This window comes from Peromyscus eremicus, chromosome 8a (assembly GCF_949786415.1).
Source record: "Peromyscus eremicus chromosome 8a, PerEre_H2_v1, whole genome shotgun sequence".
Classification (NCBI taxonomy): Eukaryota; Metazoa; Chordata; class Mammalia; order Rodentia; family Cricetidae; genus Peromyscus; species Peromyscus eremicus.
This window is the reverse complement of record NC_081423.1, coordinates 36,254,099-36,281,802: the sequence shown is the minus strand read 5'-3', so window position 1 is coordinate 36,281,802 and position 27,704 is coordinate 36,254,099. Positions and strand designations below refer to the sequence as shown.

At 47.6% G+C, this 27,704-nt stretch overlaps 1 protein-coding gene across 1 annotated transcript; it reads right to left on the bottom strand.

The window, feature by feature from the left end:
* Positions 1-27,271, bottom strand: Fstl4 (follistatin like 4). Its single transcript, XM_059270631.1, has 7 exons — positions 27,190-27,271; positions 26,515-26,676; positions 26,069-26,203; positions 23,288-23,406; positions 21,206-21,355; positions 3,321-3,430; positions 1-1,751 (listed from the first exon to the last, which is right to left on the bottom strand). Exons 1-7 carry the CDS (start codon positions 27,269-27,271, stop codon positions 1,049-1,051), a joined length of 1,461 nt encoding a protein of 486 aa, XP_059126614.1. The 3' UTR covers positions 1-1,048.
* Between the last annotated feature and the right edge of the window lie 433 nt (positions 27,272-27,704).

Here is a 27,704-nt window from a genome sequence, read left to right as displayed (position 1 = left end):
TGCCGACCGCTCCTGCAGAAATACAGCCTTAGAACTCTGGATGGATGGCACTCATGGCTTCTGGATTTTGGCATTGCGCTCAGAGGCTGCCTACGCCTTACCAGGAAAGCCTGGTCTGCCCTGGGTCTGTACTTATGCTGGCGCATTAGGCTTCCTTAATAACGTGTTGCCTTTCTATGGTGAAAAGCAGGCACACAGGGCTCAGCTTGGTCTCTTGGGGACCCAGCACGGATTTTAACATGGTAGTTATGGGCTGTACTTGGGCCAACACAATGGTGTGGAGGGCCACTATTTCTTGGATGTCTATTTTTTTCTGCACATGGATGTACTGTTGGGACCCTCTCCCCTCAGAGACTTGGCCTAAGGCAGGGAAGAATATAACCAGGCCTTGGAGAGCATCTCTCTGCATCCTCGCATCTGAGATTATAAAAAAATTAGTTTTAATCAAAAAATTCCAAAATAAAGCAAGTGATTTCCCCATTCCCCAAGGTGTAGTAAGTCTCGGAGGCTCTCCCGCAGGGGTATAGCACTCAGCTGGAAAAGCAAGCAAGCAGCATCCGGGATGGGGCAAGTGAAGTCCCCAGAAGGGGTAGAAGGCCAGCCCGCTAAAGAGGGACAGCCCTGCTCAACCCCACTGCCCAGGCCACTCCTTCAGGGCACTGGCTGGGGCTGGCGGGTGAGGATAATGACTATGTGAAGGCAACCGACGGAAGCGTCAGCCTGGGCAGCAGGATCCCTCGGTTCTGTGGTGTCCCCAGGCGACGTGGTGTGCAGCCAGGAACAGAGGTGATTTCCTTGCACACAGCAGCATGTGTTCTCGTCACAGCTCAAGGCATTAAATCATACTTCTGAATGGAAACCCCCCCCGATCTTGGTTGCAGCGCATACCTTATACTAGGGAACTTGCAAGGAGATCATTGTTGAACCACAAAGCGAAGGACAGGGTTTGGCTTTTTTTGTCTGTGAAAATGTACAGTGCGCCTGGTTGGGGCTCTGGTGTCAGGACTAAGGTGGTACTCCTGGACCCAAGGTTCCTGACGGGACCCTTTCATACCTCCCCGACCCACACGACTGTGGCCACACCCTTTGTGCCCGACACCTCGCATCTCAGGGCGTTTTGTCTCCCGTTGATCAGGAACAGCGACTCTTGAGCCGGCGTGAGGAGGTACTGTCCAAAGAGCCCGCTGTCCCTCAGGATTCTGCGGGGTCCGCCCCAGGGTGGGGCTGGCCCCGAGGGGGGCTCCTTTAAGTTTTTCAGCCTGCCCATTTTCCCGGTGGACAGCTCGAGGAACAGCAGGTCTGGCTCCTTGTCGAGAGTGGCATAGGCGTTGAACTGATTGCCTTCCGTGAAGGAATGCTGAAATGCCAGGTCTGAGATGCCCGGGTTTATTTTTAGGTCATATAGGGTCTGGATTTCCCCCCGTACCGTGACCTCCTGCACATGCAGCCAGGGGCCCTTGCTGGAGACACTGACGATGAAGCGTCCGTCAGGGGACACGTGGGGGGTGCCTGTGATGTCAGTGTTAGGGCCCAGCACCGAGTCTGTGACACTGTCAATGAGCAGCTGTGGGCCGGCGGAGGTGGGGGTGTCCTGCTGGCATTGCACGAAGAAGTAGCCGCCCAGGTGGGTGTGCGCCATGGCTTGAGGCATGCAGTCATGGGGCTTCAGGCTGATAGTCTTGAGGGGCATCAGAGTCTCCAGGTCAACTTTGTGGACAGCAGAGTCAGACTTGTTGAAGATGAAACCAAACCTGGGGGGGGGGGAGAGCAATGGAGGTCAGAGAGCCCACGGCCACTGGTGGGGGCAGAGGGCATCTGTCATTTGTTTTAAATGATGGCATCCTAACCCTTCAGCCATCTAATGGTCTAGTAATAAGAGCTATCATTCTGCAGGGGACACCTCCAGAGTCAGTTATCTACACTCTTCAGCCACATGCAGTTGAGTACAAACGTTCTTGGATTTGCGTGTTTGCAAAACCCACTCATCTTTGGAAAAAAAAAATGCTTTTGAAAGGCGGGAGGAAAGGCCCTCAATGGCTTTTCTCTGGAGGTGCCTTTGGGCCACTTCCTTAGCGTATGTTAGCTGGGGTGGGGATCTGGGCTTGCAGGCCTTGGAGAAAAAGACTGACTCTTGCCTGGACTGTCACGAGGACCCTTGTCAGTCAGCCTGCTCCTGAGCTGTCTGGTAAGTCAGAATTTGAAGCCACAGATGCAGCTAAACAAGGACAGAATTCCTGTTTGTAATCCTGACATTGGGGGACGAATGCACAGCGTGGTCTCCCCTCTGGCATCCATGATGTGGGCAAGAAGAACCTCGGGCAGCTTTTTGCCCCAGAAGCCACATGGCCTGGTGGTGCTGTGATGCCCTTTGGCTACAAAGTCTAGGACCAGCTGCTTGCCTCTCTGAGCTTCAGGGACTCTAAAAGAGCTCTGTCTCTTTCCAGGGCAGTTGGGAAGGATCAGATCCCAGAGGGAGCCCCCAGCAGATGGGACTTGATCTCATCTGGCTTCCTGAAATGCTGTTGGAGACTGACTGCAAGTATGGAAGATCTGACTTGAGGTAAGACTTCCCCTGAGATCCTGTGCCCGAGTATCTTGCTCACAAAGGCCCTTGGTGCTGAATGCATGCGCTTAAAGGAATAGGACAAATCGGTTTCTATAATTTCCTTTGGGAAGAAAAAAAAAAAGGCATCTCCTGAGTGGGCAAAATGTCCCAGACATGGGCTTGAAAGCATCCTTAAAGAAGCAGAGGGAGAAAATGATGCCCTAAAAAAGGAACTTGAACTTAAAAAGCCACTCAGGAGCATCTGCACCAGCACCACTTCTGGCTGGATTGAGCATCCTGATGGGGGTCTCATGCATGCATTCAAGCTCTGAGGCCCTGCAGGGAAGGGGTTCTTAGGGAGGCTATTGTCCTCTTTAGGTGCCCAGCCTCAGCATGCAGAAATGAATCATTTCTTCCTGAAGACAGTGTCTGACGTTGGTACATAGTGGCATACGCAGTGAGATCTCTGGGGTCTTGACGGCACAGCAGGGGACTTTTGCAGAGCCTGTGGGTGCTCTATGAAGTGAAGAAGGAAGGGGAGTGGCCAGTCCCTAAGGACTCTGGGAACTGGGAACACTTTAATTAGAAGGTATGCTTAGCAGGGGAACCAGGCTCTGGGTCTGCTGTGCCGGGGGTGTGGTGGTGGGGTAGGGTGTTCACTTCTCTATCCAAAGGCAGATCAGGAAGTATTGAGAGGGAGACGGGAGTATGACTGCCCAGGCAGACGGGGTGGGGCTGAGCACGGCCCTGCAGAGTCATGACGGACCAATCCTACCTGATGTGGTTGATGATGAGATTTGTTGGGGGTATAAAGAAGTCATCCACTCCTGCAAACGGTGTTCGGATAAGGTGCTGGCCCTGGCCAGCACTGGCTTCAGTGATGACCTGTAACAGAGAGGCGCCCGTTCAGGAGGGGCTGGAGCTCTGGGTATGTGCATGTTCAGCTGTAGACCCCCAGATGGAGAGATAGATGGTGGGTAAGCCCTAGTCTCAGGGAAGGGACAGGAGTCAAGTGGGAGCTGTTTGGGAATGTGGAGATTAGGCGCCAGTTCTTCCTGGAGCGGGAGGTGAAGGCCCAGACTGGCTATTCCCCGCTCTAGTCAGACCTGGCAGTCTGCTTCCTGCCACCCTGCAGGAGGGTGGGGTGAGGACCTAGGGAACCTGGGTTTCCAAGGAAGATTCCCTCCTTGGTGAGGTCATGTGTCAGAGACAGCCTTCCTCACTTCTGGTGTTTGCATCTCTGCTCAACCTCAGGGAAGGAGCTTGAGCAATGCTCTCGTGGACTAGGACATTATTGAACATGTTTAGTGTTTTTGTATGTTTGTGTGGGGCAAGCACGTGTGTGTGCACAGGTGTGCATATGCTAGGAGAGGCTAGAGGTCAACCTTGGGTATCATTTCTCATGTCCTGTCCACTCCGAGTGTCTGAGCCCAGGTCTCTCACTGACTTGTAATTAATTACGTATCTGTGAGCCTCTACCTTCTCAGCACTGAATTACAAGTGTGTATTACCATGACTGGCTTCTTTTTTAAAATGGGGGCTCCAGGGATTGGAACTCAGGTCCTCATGCTTGCCTGACAAGCACTCTGACTGAGCCATCTCCCTAATCTGGAGTTTATTTGCTTCGAGGCTAGGTGCCTTAGCATAGGTTTCTGGGAATTTCTGTCCTATATTGCTGTCAGAAAGTGAGACCCCAGAACTGGTGAGAAAGCAGACATCCTGCAGGGCTGTCACTCATGCCATGATGGCATTTTGCAGCGTGACTCTGGCTGTGCAAAAGGGACTTGCTTCCTAATGTAAAGATTTTGGTCCCATGCTTTGCACAAACTGGAGCATGATTGCCTCTGTCATGCTTTCTGTCTGCCCTGTAGACTTGGCAGAAAGCAAGTAGATCCACCCCCTGGTGTGTATCGCTGTAGTGTTGTTGAGTCAGGGCAAGGGTAGCTAGGTGGAGGGAGAGGTTAGACAGGGTGAGACAAAACTTGGTCCCCTGGGTGAAGCCACTTGGCTAACCAAGGTGGCCTATGACCCCCTGCCTTCTGTATATGGTCATCCATCTGTAGGTTCTAGGCCACTGCCCAGAAAGAGGCACATCTACACTACATCTACACTACAGTGTGGGCTTGGCCAGCTCACAGGCAATTTTAGTTCAAGGGCACTGGGGATAGGAAGCAGACCCTCAACTCTCAACCAGGAGAGAAAAACTTTTTTTTTTTTCCGATCATATTGTGGCCATGGCAGTAGTAGAAAGGACCCAGGTCTTTTGCAGCCCAAAGCCAGCCTACAGACAAGGGCAGTTTCTGGTGGGGCCTGCTGAACACACAGTTTGAAGCATGCACACTTTGCCTTTTAGGAAAGGGACTGCCTTCTGGCTCTCTCTTTCATGACAAAACAAACAGCAGCTGGCCTGCCTGTTCAGGCAGGTTGGAGGCTGGAGTCTTTGTGTATCTCCATGCTAGCCTTGGGGGTGGGGGAATGTCAGCAGGCAAGATGCTGGAGCAGAGGGATGCATGCTGCGATTTCTAGTCTCCAAGTGATTTTTGAAGTTGTACGGAGCGTATTTTCCTGTGATTTTTTCTTGTTTAACAAATGGCAGGATGATGCTTTCTTGACAAGTTCGTGGGAGAGAAGCTCATAGAACTGGGCATTAAGAAAATATAAGGATTGGACACTGGATCTAAGAGAGTGTCTGGGAAACATGGCTGAGACTTCCAAGGCAGCATGCAATCGCTGTTTGACACCAGGCCTGTCATTTCAGCTTACAACAGAGATGGAAAATTACAGGCTGTCGTCGGTCAGCGTCACTCACGCTTCACCACCCTGACACCCTATATTCAGAGGTGGCCTCATCAAACACAGCACCATGGACCATTGAGCCGATGCAGTGTGTCAACTTTATTTCCCTGAGCCCTGAGGTTCTTCTGGCCCTGGCCTTGTGTCCTAGCACATGGCTGAGCCCACGGATGCCACAAAGGTAATTCTGAAAGACCCCTGATTCTGTAGGCTCATCTCAGGAGAGAGACCCAGATGGCAGAGTAGCATCAGGGGTTACCTGGAAAGAAGGGAGGGGACAAAGAGGCTGAGATTCTTCCTTAAATGGGTGGACAGTGCCAACTGAGAAGTAACGTCTAGAGGGACAAGCTAGAGGCCACTGAAAGCTGGGCCTGGGGTAAAAACCACTGGGTAAAATTGGTGATGATGCTTTATGGTTAAAACTGGTTGCTTCATGCATGGACTTACCTCCATACAGCCAGGGCAAAATTTAACAAATTCCTGCATAATGAATATTTAGAAGGAGGGATAGAATACTTCCAATGCTTTACAAGTACTAACAGCACAATCTTTGCCCACACCTGTAGTCTTTTTCGTTGTGTGTGTTTTGGATTTGGGGTACAGGGGTCTCCCTATATATTCCAGTCTGCCTTGAACTCCCAAGATTTCTGTCTTCGCATTCAGAGTTTCAAGGTCATAGGTGTGCACGGTCACATACAGCTTTTTTATTGGTATCTAGGAACTTTTTTTTTTTTAAGGTTACTTAAAATAATTGTGTGTGCATGCATACGTGTGCAAAGAGGGCAGAAGGGGGCATTGGATCTTTTGGAGCTCAAATTGTAGGTGGTTGCGGGCCTCCTGTTGTGGATACTGGGGATCAAACTTGATCCTCTGCAACAGTGGTAAGGACCCAATTGCTGGGCCCTCTCTCTAGCACCCAGGTTACCTTCTGGTTATCAGATATTACAGCCCATATCATCTAATTTTGCAAAACCTTTGACACTTTCCTTAGATTAGTGAAATACTTTTGTATCTATACGCATGTGAAAGAACTCTACCAGATGAAATGTTTCCTATATATTAAATTCAGCTCCTTGTCTGTGTGGATGGACTTTCTCAATGTGTTATTTTCTCTACTTGGTATGTACAATTTAGGCCCATCTTTGATCAAGCTATATTATATTTAATCACTGCTTTATACATTTACATAGCTATTCATCATCATGAAAGTCTCTCCTGCTGTCTACAGCTTTTAAATTCGAAGCCACCTCACCCAGGACTTGCGTTCTCTCTCATGAGCATCCCTTTGATCAACTGTTACCACGGTTTCAAGTCTTGAGGTCTCTCCTTTTATTACATCTCTCATGTCTTTCCCCCCGTTTTTGGTAATGGAGACTAAACCTAGGACCTTGGATGTGGTAGGAAAGCGTTCTAGCGTGGAGCTGCATTCTGGTCCCTTTAACTCAGAAATGCATGCATGCACATGTGCAGGCCAGAGGCCAGCCTTGGGTGTTGGTGCACCTTCCTTTTAAAAATTAAAATCTATTTTTGATATTTATTTTATGTGCATGACTGTTTCGTCTGCTCATATGGATGTGTACCATGTGCATGCCTGCAGAGATCAAAAGAGGGCGTCACATCCGCTGGAACTGGAGTTACGGATAGCCGTGAATCACCCTGTTGCTGGGTACCAGAACTGGGTCCTCTGCACGAATGGCCAGTGCTCTAACCACTTGTCTCTTTAACTCTATGTCCCTCTTATTTCTTTTTGAGGCAGTTTCTTGAATTGACCTGAGATTTGCTATGTAGACTGGGTTGGCTGGTTAGAGTCCCAGGAATCATCCTGTTTCAGTCTCCCCAGAGCCCCCATATCCAGCTTAAAAAAAAAATTGGTTTTGTGTGAGAGACGGCAGGTGTGAATATGGAGGTCAGAGGACAACTTTTGGGGGTCAGTTTCTCTCCTTCCACTGTGAGTTCTAGGGATGGAACTTGGTGGGTGGCTTGTGCAGCAAGTGTCCCCTCTCACTTAGCCATCTAGCTGGCACCACATTCACTTTTTCCCCTGTGGGCTTGGGCTTGGGGGTGGGGGTCAGGGCCCAGTGTTTGTAACACACGCACTTTACTGACTGAGCTCTCTCTCTGCCACACTTGTTCTTTTTTGAGGTAAGGGCTAAGTTGCCTAGGCTAGCTTTGAACTCACTTTACTATCTAGGCAGGCCTTGAACCTCTCTCCTTTACCTCCTGAGTAACTGTGATGCCAGTGTCACTAGGCTTGGCTTTATATTTCTTGAAAAAAAAAAAACTATTTCTAATGTTTCTCTTCTTTTTCTTTTTCTTTCTTTTTTTTTTCTTGAGACAGGGTTTTTCTGTGCAGTTTTGGTGCCTGTCCTGGAGCTTGCTCTGTAGACCAGGCTGGCCTCGAACCCACAGAGATCCGCCTGCCTCTACCTCCCTATGTTTTTCTTTTTTAAAGCCCAATCAAATAATTCTATTTATGAATGACAGGTCTTTCTCAAGTAGCCCAGCTAGCCTCAAATTCACTGTGGAGTAGAGGCTGACCTTCTACTTCTGATCTTTATGCCTCTACTTCCCAGGTTCTGAGATTACAGGCATATGCCACCATGTATGATTTTCTGTGGTGCTGGGGATGGAGTCTGGGGCTCTATGCACGTCAGATAATCACACTACTTACAGTCACATCCCCAGCACATTAAAAACAAAACAACACACAAACACACACACACACACACAAAAACAAAAACAGGCTGGGGAGATGGCTTAGGGGTTAAGAGCACTGGCTGCTCTTCCAGAGGACCCGAGTTCAATTCCCAGCACCCACATGGCAGCTCACAACTGTCTGTGATTCCAGTTCTAGGATGTCTGACATCCTCAAACAGACATACATACAAACAAAACACAAAATGCACATAAAAGTAAAAAAAATCATTAATAAAAGAATTCTAGCTTGGGGGTGGTGGCGCACGCCTTTGATCCCAGCACTTGGGAGGCAGAGGCAGGCGGATATCTATGAATTCAAGGCCAGCCTGGACTACAGAGTGAGTTCCAGGACAGCTAGGACTATTATACAGAGAAACCCTGTCTCAAAAAACCAAACCAAACCAAACTTAAAAAGAGATATTTGGAGAAATAGGATATTCATGCTCCAACATTTTCTCCACTCTTATCCCAAGAAAGTGAGACTTGCATTTTTACTCTGCCCTGCCTCCACTCACTCTTGATTACAATAACTTACACTTACTATATTCTTATTTGTCTTTCGGTCCCTAATTCTCCAGCTTTATGTATATACACTTCCAGCCCTCTCTTAAACCTCCTCTGTCCCTCAATGCTGTGCCTCCTTTCTCTCTACACTGTGATAATGTCTCTGGTCTGGCTCATCCGATGCTTGTCATATCTTTCCTTGATGTCCCCTCAGGCTTCTTTAGAGCTGAGCCCCTGGATGCTCACACACACCCTCTTGTCTTCCTGGGTAAGTGGTGTCTTTGCTTGGACAGGACTATCGATGCTCAGCTCTTTGCTCTTCCAACCACGTTGATGTCACGTGTGGTCTTCAGCTACTGTTGCAGGTGAGAGGTCTAATGTCAACCCGATTGTCTGTCTTTGATGGGCAATTTGTTTTTTTAGCCCCAAGGGGCTTCCCTTGTCAGAGTTTCCTTTCTTGGAGTTCAGCATTTTATTAAAAAGTACCAAGAGACATATTATTTCTCATTGTTTAGGACTGGGAGTTGTGGAGCCCTCTTTGAGAACGCGTGGATGAGCATACATGCACACACCATGGCACATGTGTGGGGGGCAGAGGACAACTTTGTGGAATTAGTTCTCTCCTTCCATGTTTACACGGCTTCTGGGGATTTGAACCTGGGCTGTTAGGCTTGTGTGGTAAGCACCCTCACTCTGAGCCCTCTCTCCAGCCCTAGATCTTGTTGAATCCACATGATGACAGTTCTTTTTTTGAGACAGGGTTTCTCTGTGCAGCCCTGACTGTCTTAGAACTCACTTTGTAGACCAGGCTGTCCTCCAACTTAGAGATCTAGCCTGGCATGATTACAATTCTTTAACTCAGCAATTCTGTTCCAAATTTGTTGATTTCTTTTTCAATAGTTTCGCTATGTCACCCTGGTTGTCCTGGAACTCGTGGGCATCCTTCTGCCTCGGCTTCCCCAGTGCTTGGATTATAGGTGAGTAGTACCATGCCTAACACATTTCCTGTTTGATTCTATCCCAACAGTGACCCCACACCTCTCTCTGAATATTAAGGGATCCTGTTCCACATCTCTAAATCTTCACAGGTTTTCCATTCAGGAAGATTTTCTTTTTCTTACAGGTTACTTCATAAAGATGCAGTTTTATTTTTCCTCTTTTTAAATCACTGCAGTTTTAAACTAGGAAGCCAGTTAAATTCCTTTTTAGTTGAAATGACCAATTTTCTGGTAGTCTCTCCTTGGATTTTGTTCTCCGCATTCTCAGGAAATCTGTCCCTGTTTTGGTTTGGCTGTATGATGTCCCCCACACACTTACGGGTTTGAACACTTGGTCTCTCCAGCTGATGACACAGTGTTGGGAGGTGACGATCGCTGGAGGAAGTGGGCTGCTTGAGGGAAGGAGGACCCTGACGAGTACAACCTGACTTTGTCTGCGGTACCCTGTCTGCATCCTAGCCACTGAGATGTGAGCAGGCAGCCATCCCTTCCCACTGCCACACCTGGGAGGTATTCCTGCCAGCTATGCTTCCCTTGCTGTGAAGGGCTGTGCCCATTGTGGTGGGCTGTGCTCGTGCGCGCAATTCAGAGGGTATTTGGTTACAGAGAAAAATTAGTAATATAGTCCCCACAGCTCTTCCAGCTCATTTTCTGTTCTCAGAGACCTTTATTTTGGCTCCCAGGACTTTTGGCAAGTTCTTTGGATTGTCAGGTTCACGGGACCTGGGCCTGGTATCTCCCCCTTGGGTCCTGCAAGGGCTGGGAGAACAGGGCAGAATTGTCTCCATTTACTTCTGTGGATTCTAAAGACATTCAACCCTAGTGGCCCAAATCATTCATTTGTATGTAATGAGTTCACTCCTCCATGTATGCAAATGGTTCTGTGCACTGCTTTTTAGGAGAACTGAGTTGACCATCAAGTGACTTTTTCATAGGGCTTAGTGGATCCCTGGGCAGAGAGGCAGGACCAGGCACACCCAATGCCAGTTAGTGTCAAACTTCCCTAGCTGGTGTGGGGAGGATTCCCACAGATCATCAGAGCCCAGCCTCTTCTCAGAAGGCAGCAGGTACAGAGTAGGGGCTTCAGAGCCATGCTGGGTGGGCCAGGACCAAGGGGAAATCACTACCTGTGGCCTAACATGCTATTAGCACTGTCTATGTGCTTTCTCTGTGGATTTAAGCACTTGGGCTGCTGCTCCTGTTTATCTGTTAGAACTGTAGTTTCAATAGAGTGTCTCTCCACCAAACTCGTGTTGGGGCGTGGCCTCCGATGCTGTGGTGTTGAAAGGTGGTGGGACCTTCTTGGGCTCTGTTAGTTCATGAATCCCTATTTTTTTTTTTTTTTTGGTTTGTTTTGGTTTGGTTTTTTGAGGCAGGGTTTCTCTGTGTAGTTTTGGTGCCTGTCCTAGATCTCACTCTGTAGACCAGGCTGGCCTCGAACTCAGAGGTCTGCCTGGCTCTGCCTCCTGAGTACTGGGATTACTCAGTACTCCTGCCCGGCTGTATCTCTATTCTCTTGAAGGGATTAAAGTGGTCCTTCTAGGATGGGTGAGTTCTCACAAGAATGGGAATATCATGCCTCTCTCTCCACCCCCTGGCACAGGTGCCCTTCCACGTACATCTTCCATTTTCTACACGTCCACCATGATGGCAGGCAGCATTGCTGCCTATGATCTCTCGCCAGAGGCTGACCAGATAGAGCTGCTTGGTCTTAGATGAAACCATGAGAGAAAACAGATTTTTTTCCTTTATAAATCACCCAGCTTCAGGTATTTTGTTATAACAACAGAAAGCAAATGGGAAGAGCCCACATTCATGACTTGATTTAACACTATTCTCTAGACAGTCTGTTCATTCCAAGGAGAAGATCTTGCCTTTCTTTTCACTGTCTGGACTCCAGAGGCTCATTCTGTTTGACTCTCAGAGTTACTGACTCAGGAGAAGCAGGTGTGGTGGGGCTGGGTAGGGACTGGGTTGTCAGGACATTAGAATTTGACCATTTTACAGGGTTTGCAGTAGCAGTCCTGGTTGAAGATGCCCTGTGAACTGCCTAATGGGGGCATTGCTCGGGGCTGATTCTGGTTTCCTTCTGTTGGTGTAATAAAATATTCTGACCTGGAGCCATTTAGGGAGGAAAGGATTTATCTGGCTCACACTTCAGAGTCACAGTTCATCTTTGAAGGAAGTCAAGACTAGAACTCAAGCAGGAGCCTGGAGGCTGCTGCTTGCCAGCTTGGGTACAGGCTCATGCTTGGCTAGCTTTCTTATACAGCCTAGAACCACCTGTATAAGGGATGGTGCCTCCCACAGTGGACTGGGTCCTCCTACTTCAATTAACAATCAAGACTATTCACCCATGGACATGCCTACAGGCTACTCTGCTCTCAACAGTTTCTCAACTGAGAGTTTCTTCTCAGATGGACAGGTAAAGCTTGCTAATACTGTTTCCTGCTTTCTTCTCCAGCCTTTGTGGAAATAGTTGGGATAGGTGGCCACCCAGGGAAGCATGAGACAATCATTTTATTGCAACAAAATCTTGCTATAGTCTGAGTGCCAGCTTTCAACATGCTCCACATACCTGCAGGCTTGGTTGGGACTTGTGCACGTCCCCCCAGCTCAGGACCCACACTTGGTCATGCGACTTGTCATAGGACAGCTTGGCTGGCAGAGGGTCCACACCTATGGACTTGAAAAGAAATAGTGACAAGTTGGTCATTGCTGAGGCTGACATGATGCTCATTTTGGACTTGTGTGTATGTGGTTATCTCACTAGGGGAGTTGGCAAGCTGGCTTCAAACCCTAGCCAATAATCCTGATTGGAAACTCAGTGTACAAGCCTTCACATGGGCTTTGTCCTCAGAGGGCAAGGGACTCCGTGAGTTGTCCCCTTTGAATAACTTAGTTTCTTGCTCGTATCTCACCTAAGGTATCCTAGGTCTAACTTGGACAGAGACTGAGCACAGAATCTTTAAGACTTCCACTCAAGAACCAGCTCCAGGGGGACTCTTTTTAGTCTTCCTGGAAGTCTTGGGGGCTCTTGGGCCCTGAGCATCCGTCTGGGTCCTGGTGAGTGGTCCTTTCCCATGACCATCTGAGGTAGATTTGGAGGCCACCTGTTGCTACCCAGCTCTTCCCTTTGTTCCACTCTGTGCTGCCTCTTTGTTGCACGTCGATCAGTCGAAGGTTCTGGACTCAGACTACAGCATCATGCAGGCACACACCCCCTTTTTAAATGGCAGCACCTGAAAGTTTGCTACCTGCCAAGGCTATAGCTTCTCCCAAGGCCCTGTCACAAGAATGCTCTTTTCTTTTTATAGTGTAGTTTTTTTTTTTTTTAAATTATGTGTATGTTGTGTGTGAGTTCAGGTGCCTGAGGAGGTCAGAAAAGAGTGTTTCAGACCCCTGGAGCTGGAGTTTCAGATGGTTGTGAGTCAACTATGTAGGTGGTGGGAACCAAACTCAACTCCTATGAAAGATCAACACGCACTCTTTACTGCTGAGCCATCTCTCCAGCCTCACAGTATAGTTTTTGTTACAAAACTGCTCCTTGGTACTAATGCCACTAGACTATGAACCACCAGCTTTTCTCATAACCCCCATGCTCAGTGAAGAGGCTGACATAGGTTCTCTGTCATCTTTTTCTGCCCATTTGGCCCCCACGTTTGATGCCTTCAAATCCATATGGATAAGCCCTGTCTTAGGGTTTCTATTACTGTGGTGAAACACCATGACCAAAACAACTTGGGGAGGAAAGGGTTTATTTGGCTTATGCTTCCACACCACTCTTCATCATTGAAGGAAGTTAGGACAGGAACACAAACAAGGCAGGAGCCTGAAGGCAAGAAATGATGCAGAGACCGTGGAGGAGTGCTGCTTACTTGCTCCTCATGACTTGCTCAGCCTGCTTTCTTATAGAACCCAGGACAACCAGCCCAGGGTGGCCCCACCCACAATGAACTGGGCCTTACTCCACTGATCACCAATTAAGAAAATGACCTACAGGCAGCTTGGCTGCAGCACCATTTTATGGAGGCATTTTCTCAATTGAGGCTTCCTCCTCTCAGATGGCTGTAGCTTGTGTCAAGTTGACATAAAACGAGCCAGCACATGTCCCCAAAGCCCCACTTTCTCCATGGTTTCAATGGCTTTTCCTCCGCCAACATAACTTATACCTCGTCAACATAATTTCTGAAATTTCACTTTCAACCATAGTCTAGCCTTTTTAGTCTGTGGGGAAAAAATGACCAACTCCATCCACATTGGCCCAAACTTCCCTAAATGTCTTTTGAGCCCCCTACCCACTTCTCATTTTCTGCTGCCATCTCTGTGGTGAGGTGTCCCAGACCTCCTCAAAAGTTCATCTGTCACTTCATGGCCCTCCTCTTAACTTTGCAGGACTTCATGTGTTCACCACTCTCTTTTAGAAGTACTCCACTGACCTCTCTGGCTTCTCTACTTCCTCCTGACTAAGAGTCTTCTCTGTTGAGGACCTCCCCCTAATGTGTAGAACTAAACTTGTGATTTTGCTCCCTGCTGAAATGTCTTCCTTCCCCACTGTCACGACTCACTTCACTTCCTTGTTCTAATTGATAGCATCCACCCAAGTCCCAAGGAGAATCTCTAATTACTTTTCTAGCCTTGACCGACCCTTGAGGTCGATGTAACCTCCTGTGAGCCTGGCATGTATCCCTGCTTCCTGGCCCCTGCTTTCACTTACTCTGGTGGTCAGTGTTTACTCTCATCTGGACTGGTTTTGGAATCACCCAGGAGACACAGCTCGAGCTATTCTGGTGAGCATGTTCCTGGAGAGGTTTAATGTGGTGATACATTATTTGTAATCTAGGAAATAAAGCTTTCCTGAAGATCAGAGGACAGAGTTAGCCATAGAGGTCAGGCAGTGGTGGCACACACCTTTAATCCTAGTGCTCAGGAGACAGAGATCTGTCTGGATTTCTGTGAGTTCAAGGCCACACTGGGCTACATGAGATTAATCCAGTCTAAAAGAGAAACAGAGCCAGGCAGTGGTGGCACACACCTTTAATTCTAGCACTAGGAAGGTTGAAACAGGAAGTGATATGGCTGGACAGAGAAAGGAATCTGAGGCAGGAGGAGACAGGAACTCTGCCTCTTTCAGGCTGAGGAGTTGGTGAGGTAAGAGGAGGTGGCTGTGGCTTGCTCTGCTTCTCTGATCTTTCAGCTTTCATCCTGATACCAGGGTCAGGGGTTTTTACTAAGACCAAGTAGGAGTCACACAACAGTTTAACTAAGGAGAGGAGAATGTGGGCTGCACCCTCCACAGACTGGGCCCAAGGCTCACTGAAAAAGGAAACAGAAAAAGGCGTTCTGAACACCAGCCTTCATCTCTCTTCCTGAATGTAGACTCAAGATGAGCAGCCGCTACCCACTGGAGATGCTTGCTGCTGTGATGGACCAGACCCTCAAACCTCGAGCCCAAACAGACCCTCTCCCTTCAGTTGCTTCTTGTCAGGCGTCTGGTCACAGCAAGAAGACAAGTGACTAATACATTTATCAAAGGCTTTGGCACCCAGCACTGCCATGATCCTACTGGGAGCTTTCTGTCCCACTGCAACGCTACCATCTGAGGACTTGAACGGCTGAGCCATCTCTCCAGCCCTTGATCTTTCTCTTTAAAGACTCTCTCTCGCATGCATCCCATTCATCTGCTCTCTTCACTGCAAAATTTCCTTGGTGTTTAGACAGTAGCCATTGTCTTCCCTTTCTACTTAACCCCATCCTGTGAGATTTCATGCTCCTGCTCAGTACTGTGAAAGAGGGAGCTGAAGAACTAAGCCGAAAGTGGATTACACTCAGAATGGGATTTTCCACGGTCTCACTGCACTCAGGAGCTGAAGTGAGGCAGGAGCAAGAACCAGAGTTAAAAGCCCTGGGATTAGGGGATGGACTGAGCAGACTTGGCCCTCAAGAAATTTGAAAATGATCAACTCACTACTCTTTCTGCCTAGCAGATGAAAGGCTAAATCCTTTCTGGTGGATGACAGCCATTTAAAGACTTTACAACTTAAAAATACGTAGAATGTTTGGATTAAAAAAAATCACTAGGCATTTCAAGAGGCAGATATCTTTTTACCTTTCAAAATCATAATGTGAAGGGCCACAAGAGGACAATTAAGAATTTATATGAAGTAAGGTGGTGGCACAAGACTTTAATCCCAGCACTCTGCAGGCAGGCTGATCTGTGTGAGTTTGAGGCCAGCCTGGTCTACAAAGCGAGTTCTAGGACAGCTTGAGCTGCTACACAGAGAATTTGTCTCGAAAAGCCAAAAACAAACAACAAAAAAGAATTTATATGAATTACATGAATCTGGGAATTAAATAGCAAATTTGAAGGTAAAAATGAATTATCTGATATAACAATAGGCAAATCCATATTTAATGGAGAAGGTAGGATTAGCAAACTGAAAGACATATTTTAGGACATACAAAACAAAAGAAGACATGTGGGATACGATGGAAAGACAAATCATTTTAAAGAGGGGGTCCTGAGGAAGAAAGTGAGCCTGAGCCAGCAGAATAGTTAAAGACATAATTGCTGAGAATTTTCCTATCTGTTAAATGTTCAGTCCACAAACTCAGGAGCCTCTCGAAGGCTTGAATCAGAATAAATTCCAAAGATCACCACATGAGAAGCATGGCAGTTAAAGTGCTGGCCAAAGAGGACCTCGGAGGCTAGAGGGAAGATACAGTTGGTCCAGCAGCAAAGGGAGACATCTGGAGGGTGTCTTAAAACGCTGAAGGAAGGTAACTGTCATCTAGCATTATGCAGAAATAGAAAATATTTTCACTTCAAACTAAGAAAAGTGACCTCATTCCAGTTCTTTGGAGGCTGAGGCAGGAGGACTGAGTTTAAGGCTAGCCTGGCCTATGGAGTGAGATGTTGTCAGAACAACTACCACCTACCTCAGAAAGGAAGTGGACTAGAAAGTTAATATATGGGTAAATATCAGTTATTGCCTGGATATATGCATGTATGTGTATTTATATACAGTAATAATACAAAAGGCAGGAAGAAGGTAGGTTAAAGGAGTTAGCATTTTAATGTTGAGGAAATGAAATGTGATGGCTAGTGTTAAAATTTATTTTGTGGGATATTTGTACACTGTGAAGAGGTATTGCTGTGCCTGATGTAATAAAAAGCTGAACAGCCAGCTGAGTCATGGTGGCACATGCCTTTAATGCCAGCACTCAGGAGGCAGAGCCAGGCGGATCTCTGTGAGTTCGAGGCCAGCCTTGTCTACAAAGCGAGTTCCAGGAAAGGCGCAAAGCAACAAAGAGAAACCCTGTCTTGAAAAACCAAGAAAAAAAAAAAAAAGAAAAAAAGCTTAACAGTCAATAGCTAGGCAGGAGAGAGAGGTGGGACTTCCAGGCAGAGGGAAGAGGATGAATGAAGCCCACAGGAGATGCCATGGAGACATGCAACAAGTCGGACACACAGAATGGGAAAGAGGTAAAAGACACATTGTAGACTTAAAAATATGGGTTAATTTAAATTGTAAGACCTAGAGGGACAAGCTCAAGGTAAGGCCGAGCTTTCATAATTAGTAAGTTGCTGTGGGATGTTCTGTATGTTAGATGTGTTGCTCTGATTGGTTAATAAATAAAACACTGATTGGCCAGTAGCCAGGCAGTAAGTATAGGTGGGACAAGGAGAGAGGAGAATTCTGGGAAGTGGAAGGCTGAGGCAGAGAGACCCTGCCAGCTGCCGCCATGACAAGCGAGATGTAAGGTACCGGTAAGCCATGAGCCACGTGGCAACTTATAGACTAATAAAAATGGGTTAATTTAAGATGCAAGAAGCCTGAGCCATTAGGCCAAACAGTTTAAGCAATATAAGTCTCTGTGTGTTTACTCAGTTGGGTCTAAGCAGCTGTGGGACTGGTGGGTGGAGATTTGTCCTGACTGTGGGCCAGGCAGGACTGGAGAAACTCTAGCTACAGTAAGTGTCTGTGTCGTTATTTGGGGAGCTGACGGACCGAAGGAAAGACTTACTACCTTTATATTTGACATAAATTAGAATCATCTGGGAAATGGGCATGTCTAGGTCAGATTATCTAGGTTATGTTAATTGAGGTGGGAGGTCCTTCCACTGTAGGTAGCACCATTCTCTAGGCCGGGAATTCTGGATTAAGAGTGGAGAAAGTGAGCTAAGAACTAGCCTGCATTTACTAATTCACTGGTTTTTGAGACAGAGTTTCACTGTGTAGTCCTGCCTGTCCTGGAACTCGCTTTATAGACCAGGCTGGTCTCAAACTCACAGAGATCCACCCACCTTTGCCTCCAAAGTGCTAGGATTAAAGGCATGTACCACCATTGCCCAGCTACTAATTCACTGTTTTCTATTTTCTTTTAAAATTTATTTTTATTTTATGTGCATAGGTGTTTTGCCTGCATGTGTATCTGTGTGAAGGTGTCAGAACTCCTGGAGCTTGAGTTATAGACAGTGGTAAGCTGCCATGTGGGTTCTAGGAATTGAACCCAGGTCCTCTGGAAGAGCAGCCAGTGTTCTTATCTGCTGAGCCATCTCTCCAGCCCTGTACTCTGCTTCTAACTATCAATGTACTGTGACTGTTGCTTCAGCTTCCTACCTGATTCCTTGCAATAATGGATTGTGATCAGAATCACATTCTTTCTCCATTAAGTGCTTTTGTCAAGAGCACATTAGCACAGCAGCGAGAAAGGAAGCCAAGACATGAAGTAACAATTTACATGTGATAGTATCAGTGTAAGGATATGTGTTGCAGTCTCTGATACTAATAACGTGAGTACATCTTCAATAAACAGAGGGAAAAAGAACAAAAATCTTTGGCAAAGCCAAAAGCAAGCAACATAAACAGGCTAAATAAAAGGTAAGATGATAGAAGCACTCAACTGTACAAATTATATTAAATATGAATGGATCAAATATTTTAAGTAAAAATCTAAGGTAGTTAAACTAGATAAAACTTAAATGTTATGAAAGAATATCTTAAATATAAGGCATAGAGAGGTTGGAAAGTAAAAGGATGGAAAAACTGTAGCATGAGAATGCTAATTAAAATATAATTTAGCTATACTAACATTATTTAAAAAAAACCCAGATTCACAGCATTACCAGAGATAAAAGGGATATTTTGTGAGGAAAAAATCTTTCCCCCAGGAAGAGACTATAATCTTAAAGCAAAAATGGAGAGAACTCATGGAAGGAGATAACTCTATAGCCACAGTGGGTTGTAAAAACACACTTCAGCAGCTGATAGATCAGACAAAACGAGTCACCTGAGAAAGGAGAGCTGAGCAGCACAATGAATCAACTTGACATCACTGACACATATTGAGTAGCTCATCTAACACTAGAATACATGTTCTTGTAAAGTAAACATGAAACATTCATCAAAGTTGATCACAAGCCCTGTTTTAAAATGAGCTTTAGTAGAGTTCAAAAGATAAAAATGACTCAATGTGTTCTCTGACCATGGGAGTCAAACTGAAAACCTGTTGCATATACCAGGAAAATCCACAGCTCTGGCTGTATCAAATGTTCTTCGCACATGCTATTTCACAGGGGCTGGACAGAGACTACTCTGCTGGTTGGTTAAATTTCTAGTCATAGTCCTTCAGTTGGTAATCACTATTGCCCAGCATTCCTTGCACATGTACCTGGTCAATCCAATCCCATGCTTAGCTTTTACCTTTCTCCTCAAACCTCCAGCCCTAGTGATAATCTTCCTTCTGTTTCACTGAAAAAAAAAAATCCAAAAGAAAGTAATCTACCTACTGCCCCCTGAATTGCCTAGTGGCACCTAGTGGAGGGATATTCTCCTGGCTAAGGCTGGTGTCCCCATCTGTGTGCACTGGAGTCCACTACAATTGTCTACCATGACAACACATGGGAGGAGCCTGGAAACGGTTATTCCTATTAGCATGCACACTCTGGGGTAACATTTCTTTGGCACTCCTTCCTCATTTTTACACTCTGAGTTGTGCATGGCAATCCCTCTATACAGTGAGTGGCCTGTGTCCCCCAACCACACTTTCTCCCCCATCATTCTGCCTGGAGTCTCCTTCTCCAGGGTTGTCTTGACTGTTGTCATCCTAGCTGTTCTAGCTAAGGTGGTCTATGATGTGAGAAGAGGAAATCCAATGGCTGCTTCTCAGATTTCCTAACATCCAAAGCAATACTCGACATCAGAGGCCACTAATGCCTTCTGGAGACCCTCTCTGCCTGTGAAGTACCACCTGCCTCAGGCTTTCTTCCTTTCAGGCTATTTCTTAGATGTCTGTCTCTCTGCTTCTTAATCTTAAACTGTGAGTAAGCCTCGGGCCTCCATCCTTGACCTCTTCTCTGTATACACTGGGTGATCTCAGCCTGTTTTCTAGATTTAATCAGGCCATGGGATGATGATACTCAGATTGACAGCTTCAGCCTCCATCTTTCCTTTGACCGGTTTACTTGAGATAGCTCTTTAAATATCTGACACCATTTCATATTTAATCTCTCTTCCATCTGCGGTCAAACTTTCCTTTGTGTTTCCCTTACACAAATACTTGTGGTTGCAATCTTCCAGGATCTCCTGACTTGAAAAATCCTTAGCCATGCCTATACTGTCCATTTTGCTATATAAGGCAATGTTCATTTTCCTGGGATGGAATGTCTTGGGGGCCATTATTTACCTATCAAATATTATAAATGATATAACCATTCTATGCCCAAGCTAACAAAAGAACCACATAATGCCCTTTTGGTCCCTTCTCAAACTTTACATTTAACCCAGTAGGAAGAATTTTAGGAGGGCTGGCTAAGAGTGCTTGCTACTTTTCCAGAAGACTGAAGCTAGGTTCCTAGTACTGAAGTGGCTCATGACTGCCGGTAACTCCAGCTAAGGGGATCTGATGCTCACGTGCACATACACATAACTAAAAATAACAAAGTGAATCTGTTAATTTCTTATCACGGCCCTCTGATGCTGATGCCTTCACCATCTTGTGTCTGGAACAAGTTCCACCCAATCCCTGCTCTGTCTTCTTGCAATTCTTAAAGCAGCAGCTGTATTGGTGCTCAGAAACCTTTTGGTGGCTTTCTCTGCCTTGATCTTATTCTTTAGCCCAGTTGGCCCCCAGGACCCTCAAGGAGCTGGCTTCTGTCTACTCCTAAACTCACTGTCTCCACTCTCCCCTCATCATTGAGTGCTGCCCCCACAGTCTCTGTCTTGGGTCCGCTCTTCCCCTCATCACTGTGTGCTGCCCCCACAGTCTGTGTCTTAGGTGGCATTCAGATCCCAGCTTTTGTTCAGCTCCGGAGTGAGGACCTATTTGAAGTAGTCTTACAGCTCTATGGTCACACTAACCCTGCTTTTTCCTATGTGAGTAGTCTTACAGCACCATGGTCACACTAACCCTGCTTTCCACAGCTCTTACAGTGCCTGGAACTCTGCTTTGCACTCTGCCTCCCTGACTGAACTCTCGTGCCTGGGACTACAGTGCCAGCATTCATCTACAATCATGCTGGGTACGCAGGAATGTATACTTGATAGACTGCTACACAGGGGCCTCTCCCCAGGCTCAGCCCCTCTCACAGGAATGGGAGAGTGTGCACGCACCAGGTGTTGCCCCAGGATTTCAAGTCTTCCCCACTTCTTCCAAGAGCTGTTACCTGTAAGACTTTCTGGGCTTGAACATCGAGCACAAGGACTCTGTTCAGTGCTGGCTGGGCCACGTAGATGTACCGGTTCCTGACATTGACTGCAGATGCCCACTGGCAAGGCTGTCCAGCGTCTCCTTCCCCATGAGGACAGATTTCTTCCTGTAAGGAGACAGACAGCCATGTATCTGGTCTTCCACCCTCTCTAACATCTCTGGGGTCCCTATCCCTTAACTCTCTTGAATCCCCTTTTTTCACTTAAACTCCTTGGGATTTGTACGTAGAACATGGCATGCAAGCCCTGCCGTGCCACTAACTTCTCACTGGACCCTCATCTTCCTCACCAAGGTCAATACTATATCACCATGTGCTCAATTTGCAGATCTTTCTGTGTGGAATGGCCCAGGACTCATTCCTGGATTTCTTCTCTGAAGTCTCTTTCCTTGTTGATCTCCTTGAAACCTACAGCTTTAGGTACTGCCTGTACAATTACCACTCCCGTGTGTGTGGTGTATGTGTGTGTGTGTACGCGCTCATACATGTACACGTTTGCACAAGGCCTGGGGAGGCCATGCCATTCCCCCAGTGCCGCCCGCCTCATTTTTCTATGACTCTTTTTGACACAGGGTTTCTCAGTGTCTTAGAGTTCGCCATGTATGTTAGGCTAGCTAGCCAATGAACCCTACAATCTGTTTGCCTCTGTTTCCTCAGGCTGGGATTACAAACGTGTGCTTTAAAAAAAAAAAATTTGCTTGCATATTTGGATGTATTCCACGTGTGTGCCTGATGCCTCTGGAGGCCGGGAGAGGGCATCAGACCTCCTGGAACTGGAGTTTCAGAAGGCTGTGAACCACCGTGTGAGTGCTGGGTCCCCTGCAAGAGCAGCAAGTGCTCTTATCCACTGAGCCATTTCTCCATCCGCATCCCCTTTAGTGTGGGTTCAAGGATCTCTAACTCAGGTCCTTATGCTTGCAAGCAAAGCACTTTACCAAGTTTCTGTCTTTATTTAAACCTCTTCTGTGAACTCCACTCTTACATGCTGCTCCTTGCTCTACTGTGGTGACTAATGTGCATCTCTAACTTGTATGTCTAAAATCAACCTTTCATTCTTTTTCTCCAGTCTTGCTCATTCTATACAAAACTAGGAGCTCCTTCCTTCCTTCCGGTCCTCTTTATTTTATATTTTTAAAGCTGGGAACATTGTTTTCCCTGTCTGTGATCCTTGTCCTCTTGGATTGCTGTCACCCTGTCCTAACTCTGCTCCTGTTCACTGGTTTCTCTTAGTCTGCCTGTCCTGAGTTGTTGATGGGTCAGGACTCTCTGGTGGATGTCCCTCTCACACCAACGGCACATGCCCCTGTCCATTTCTCAGTTATTGACAATCACAGCAGATGGTACCCAGACCTGCATCTTCAGCTGAGAAACATCCCGTCCCTCCGGTCCCTGTTGGGTCCATTCACAGGTGCTCCCAACTCTAGGGTGTGTCAAGTGCCCTGCCTCCCACATCTGACCCCTCTTTCATGAGTGTCTCCTCTACTTGGCATCACAGGACGCTACAAAGTCCTGGAGAACAGGACTGTGACCTGATATCTAACAGAGTCAGGGGGCTACAGCTCAGGGACAGGTAGGCTGAGGGAACCACAGAGAACAGAGTAACCCAGGAGAATGGGAGCGGGGGGTGGGGGGGGTGGCTGCCCTGGATCTCCTCCATCCTTGTCACCTGCCACTTGATACTTGGCTTCCTGTTTCATTGGCAGCAACTCTGGAACTCGGCGTTTATTCACCTGTGTCCATGCCAAAGGTCACTGCAAGAATACCTGTCTAGATGCTGTCTGTTCACCTTGCTGTCTCTATTATTTGACCATGAACTTCTAGAGGCCAGGAACCCAGTGTGCGCTGGCCCTCACAGCTGCCGGAGAGAGAAGGGAGAGCTGAAGTGCCCTGCCTCCTCTTCCCTTAGCCTGGACTCACACCCACACCTGATGACCAGAGCTGAAGAAACCCGGTCTCACATGCATGCACGCACATGTGGAGCATGACCTCTGGATTGTGACTGTGCATGATATGGAAGCTGCCTCAGCCACAGAAACTCACATAACTCATGAAGATCTTCTCCGTGGGCTTCAGGCGTCTCTGGACTTCACAGTCCACAGGGTGGATGCCAATGATGCCGTCGTCAGAGAAGACATAGAACATGTTTCCCACGCTGAGGCCTGGGAGGAGTGAACACTGTGTGGTCATGAACTTCTAGCCACTGATAGGGGCACAGCAGCACGGTAGAGGGTGTAACATACTTTTCTGGTGAGGAGACAGCCCATCCACAATACTTCTTGATGCAATTGGGACCGTGGAAGTGTCCTCAAGGCTGGGAACCAATATATCCTATCTCAGCTCTACAGTACCCCCTTGCTGCTGAGCATCTGGAACCTAGTCCCCCAAAGATGCCCAGTCTGGGGAGCACCTGACAGAAATCTAGAGCTAATCTTGGGTGTTCCTTGGAGAGTCTATGAGGCTAGCTATGTGCCCATGCCTCAGCGCTGCCCCCAGCATCTCTGTCTGAGGCATCATGCCAAAACACCTCTGTCATGAACGGCCCACCTGGCAAACCTCGGGCTGAAACACGGACTCTGGGCGCAGCCTCCCTGGGCTGCTTTGAAAGCCAGTCACCAGAAGAGTCAACATAAGATTGACAGCTTAATGTAGCCCACATGGGGTTTGTAGACACAGATAGCTACATTTCTGGCTGAGTGCAGTGCTCTCTCAGTGGGTGGGAATGTGAGAGTCAATAGTCATTCAACACGAAATCAATCTCACAGGAGACCCAGCCTCCTGATCCGCCCCCCCCCCCCCCCAGAAGGTTCTGTTGAAATCTAGTTTCTGCTCTGGGGCTCCAAAGAGCTCCCAGCTCTTGTCTGTGTCATCTTTCTCCTATTAAGATTTGAGAGTGCCCTGAGGCCTGTGGTCCCTTCCTCTTGGCTTCTGTATTCCTGCATCCCCCAGGACTTGAATATCAGCAGAGAAGGGTATAGCATTTAGTCACTGAGGCGAGATGGGCTTTGGCTGATGCTTCATCATTTAATCTGAATGCAGCACCTACCCGCCCTGGACTCTAAGGTGACTTCAGTGTGTGCCTTTGGTCCTTACAGTGCACAGCGACCCCAGCAGACTTGTGTTCCTTTACAAGTCTCCACTGTGAAAACCCGAGTCCCTCTGCAGCAACCTTGGCCTAGCACTGTACCATTGTTTAAAAGACACGGAGCTCAAGCTGAGTGCACATGGCAGCCAGAGAGTGCACTAAGGGTCACAGTCAGCAACATTGCAGTTGGCCCCCATCCCTCACATGGACTGTGTCAGGCTCAGTGCCCAATGCTCAGGAGACTGAGGTAGGTCTGTGCATGAGTGTGCCACATGAGTTTGCCTAGGAGCCCCTGACTCGGGTACATAGGCTCTGAAAGGTTGATGGGTCAGGGAAAAGTGGCCCATGGTGGAACCAAGAACACATGTGATTACAGGCATGACACAGGATAATCACACTCAGTACCTTCTTCCCGCCACAAGATGTTTGCTACTGTAGCAGCCGAGAATCAGGAGAGCCATGACATGATAGCCGGAAGAGAAAGAAAAAAAGACAATGTCAGACCTTTGCTGCTGTGATTCCTTGGTTCACTCCATTGAGGGACATTCCAGTACCCACTCAGCATTGGGAGACTCTGCATCTTTTGTTGGTCCAGCAACAATATCAGTCCATGATGCTGGACCCAGGAGGACACTTCTGGGTCTCAGGATGCTTTTGCTTTCTAAATGAATCTTTAAAACTGGGTTCTGGGATCCAAGCAGCTAATCCCTACTCCCTGATTCTGTGGACAATAACAAATGTGTAGCATCTCTCCCTGATTTCCAGGAAATCATTTTCAGTTAGGACTCTCCAAGGAAGAACATTCTTTCAGTGATAAAGGCTTAGGTTGAAGTCTGTCTGAGGGAGAGGAACTGAACGCCATCCATGCCGTGCAATCTGCTTGCAGAACCACGGGAGGCAGTGGCTACAAGGGAGGGTGGGTGAGGTGGGTGAGGTGGGTGATGATTCCTGGAGGAGAGGCCACGCTGCTCCTAGTTGTGTCCTAATCCAGTAGCACCCCCATACCAGACAGTCCTGAACCCCATTCCTGCCTGTTTCCTCCTATGCATGCATACCTATGATAAAGTTCAATTTATAAATGAAGCACTACAAAATTAACTATTAATGCAGTAGAATAATTATAACACGCTGTGATGAAAAAGTTACTAATGGGGCTGGAGAAATGGCCTAATGGTTAAGAGCATGTTGCTCCTCCAGAAGAGCAGAGTTCAGTTCTCAGCATCCCACATCAGGCAGCTCATAACCACCTGTAACTCCAGCTTCAAGGGATCTCTCGCCCCCTCTTCTGGCCTCTGTGGGGACATGTACCCAAAAGTACACATAAAAAATACCTTAAGGGGTTCATTTCTGGAATTTCAGACCAAAGGAAGTAAAACCCTAGATGAGAGGGGACCACCACCTGCCTTGAGAGCCTCCAGGCCGCTAGGACGGAGCACCTGGGGCATGAAGGCATTGGAACCAAGTTTCCAGTCATTAGAGCTGGGGTATTTGGGCTTCCTTCTGGTCCTGGGCTCTGTGTCCTGACCAGAGACTTCAATCGTCTACATTTCCAGAGCTGTCTAGGTTGCCTGAGAAGGTCACCCTCTGTACCTAGCTTTGTGGACAGAGGAAATAGATTTATCCCAGCCTTCAGAGGCTCCCAGTTGGTGACTGTGGCCCTGGAGAGTTAATGCATTCCCTTGTCCCCCTAATACTCCCAAACAGCTCAGTGATGCTCTCAGAGCCAATAGTGGACTCACAGGTCTTCCTAGCCGAGTCCTCAATGAAAAGGGAGGAGATATCTTCATCCACGCCCACTTCGTTCTTGGCAATGCAGGTATAGGCCCCCGTGTCTTCATAGCGAACGCTGCCAATGTGGAGCTCACTGCCATTGGCTGTAGAAGGGATAGTGGCTCAGGGTGACATTCTCAGGGGAACACCCTTTCACGTGCCCTCCCCACCACCACCTCAGGATCTCTTGAAGAGTACTGAGCTAAACACACAGTCCTTGGGTGTGGCTGGAGGCAGCCATCATTCATGGGACTCTGCCCAGGACAGGCTGGCACTGCTGAAATACAGAGGGTACGCCGGAATCTGGCCAACAACTAGCCTCTCAGATGCCCACGAGACCTGTGTGCCAGTCACCACAGGCTCAGCCACGATTTTACCTCTCATTCCCTCCCTGGGATTGTTGTGCCATTCTTACCCAAGAGGGAGAGTTGTTTGGACATCTGGGCTGAGACATCCATGCCATTTTTCAGCCAAATGATTCTGGGCATGGGAATGCCCTCAGCATGGCATCGCAGGCTGGCCGCCACTCCAGGCTCTTGTGCCTGGGTCTCTGGATAAACACGGATGACTGGTGGCACTGTGGGTGAGAACAGCGTTGGTAAGAGCAAACCCACACCCGGCCTTGGGCTGTAGCCAAACCCCAAGACCCCCGCTCCAGAGGGTGAAGCCAAGAGGTGACTGGAGGCCTCTGAACCAGCTCTCAATGATGTCTTCAGCAACCCAAGTGTCGAGGGAAAAGGCTGTAAAATGGATCACAAGCTATAAACACATCCAGTGTGGGACTCTAATTCATGGCTTCCATTCTTGTTCTAAATATAATCAGAAAGACATCCAGATATTTAATGCTGTTCTGCTGCTGCATGTAAAGAGCAACAGCCACTGGAATTTATCTCTGAATGAATGAAATTCAGATGTATGATTCCTGTTATCGGAAAGCCATTGGACGGGGCCTTAATATCTTGCAGGAAATGCTTCACGAAGCACTTAGGGGCACTGACTGGCAGGGCTGCTAATTACATCACGACTGTGGGGAAGCCCATCGATTTTCCAGTGGGTCATTTTTATTTCTTCACTCTCTAAGCCCTGGAACCAGCATGAAAGAAGGATGTGTCCTCCTTGGTCGGGCAGTGACTCAGCTCTGGCCCATGGTAGTTGAGTTTCAGCTTGGGCATGCGACCTGACCCATGGGCTAGGTGAGCACAGCAGATTGGCCCTTCTTACAAGGGCAGGCTGTAGGCAAAGGCTCTTGGAGAAGTGGAGATCATTGGGGGAGAGAGTCCCCCTCCTTGAAATAGAACCATTATCACTTCCCATATTCACGAGGGCTCATGTTTATGAATACGTTTTACTCTACATGCTTTAAAACCAGGATTTGAGAGTTTATGTAAACAGACCTGAGTATTAAACCACACACCCTTCAGAAAGTGGGGGATGGATTCCTCTTGAAGAGGATAACTGTTTTCTTATCACTATCTGGAAGCTCCTTTGTCCATTACAAGGAGGAATCATGGTATTTGAGATGAGAGAATTTTCTCTGGATGAACAGAGAGCACTTGATACGTACATGGGAGGAGCCGACGGCACCAACAATGGAGTCTGAGGAAG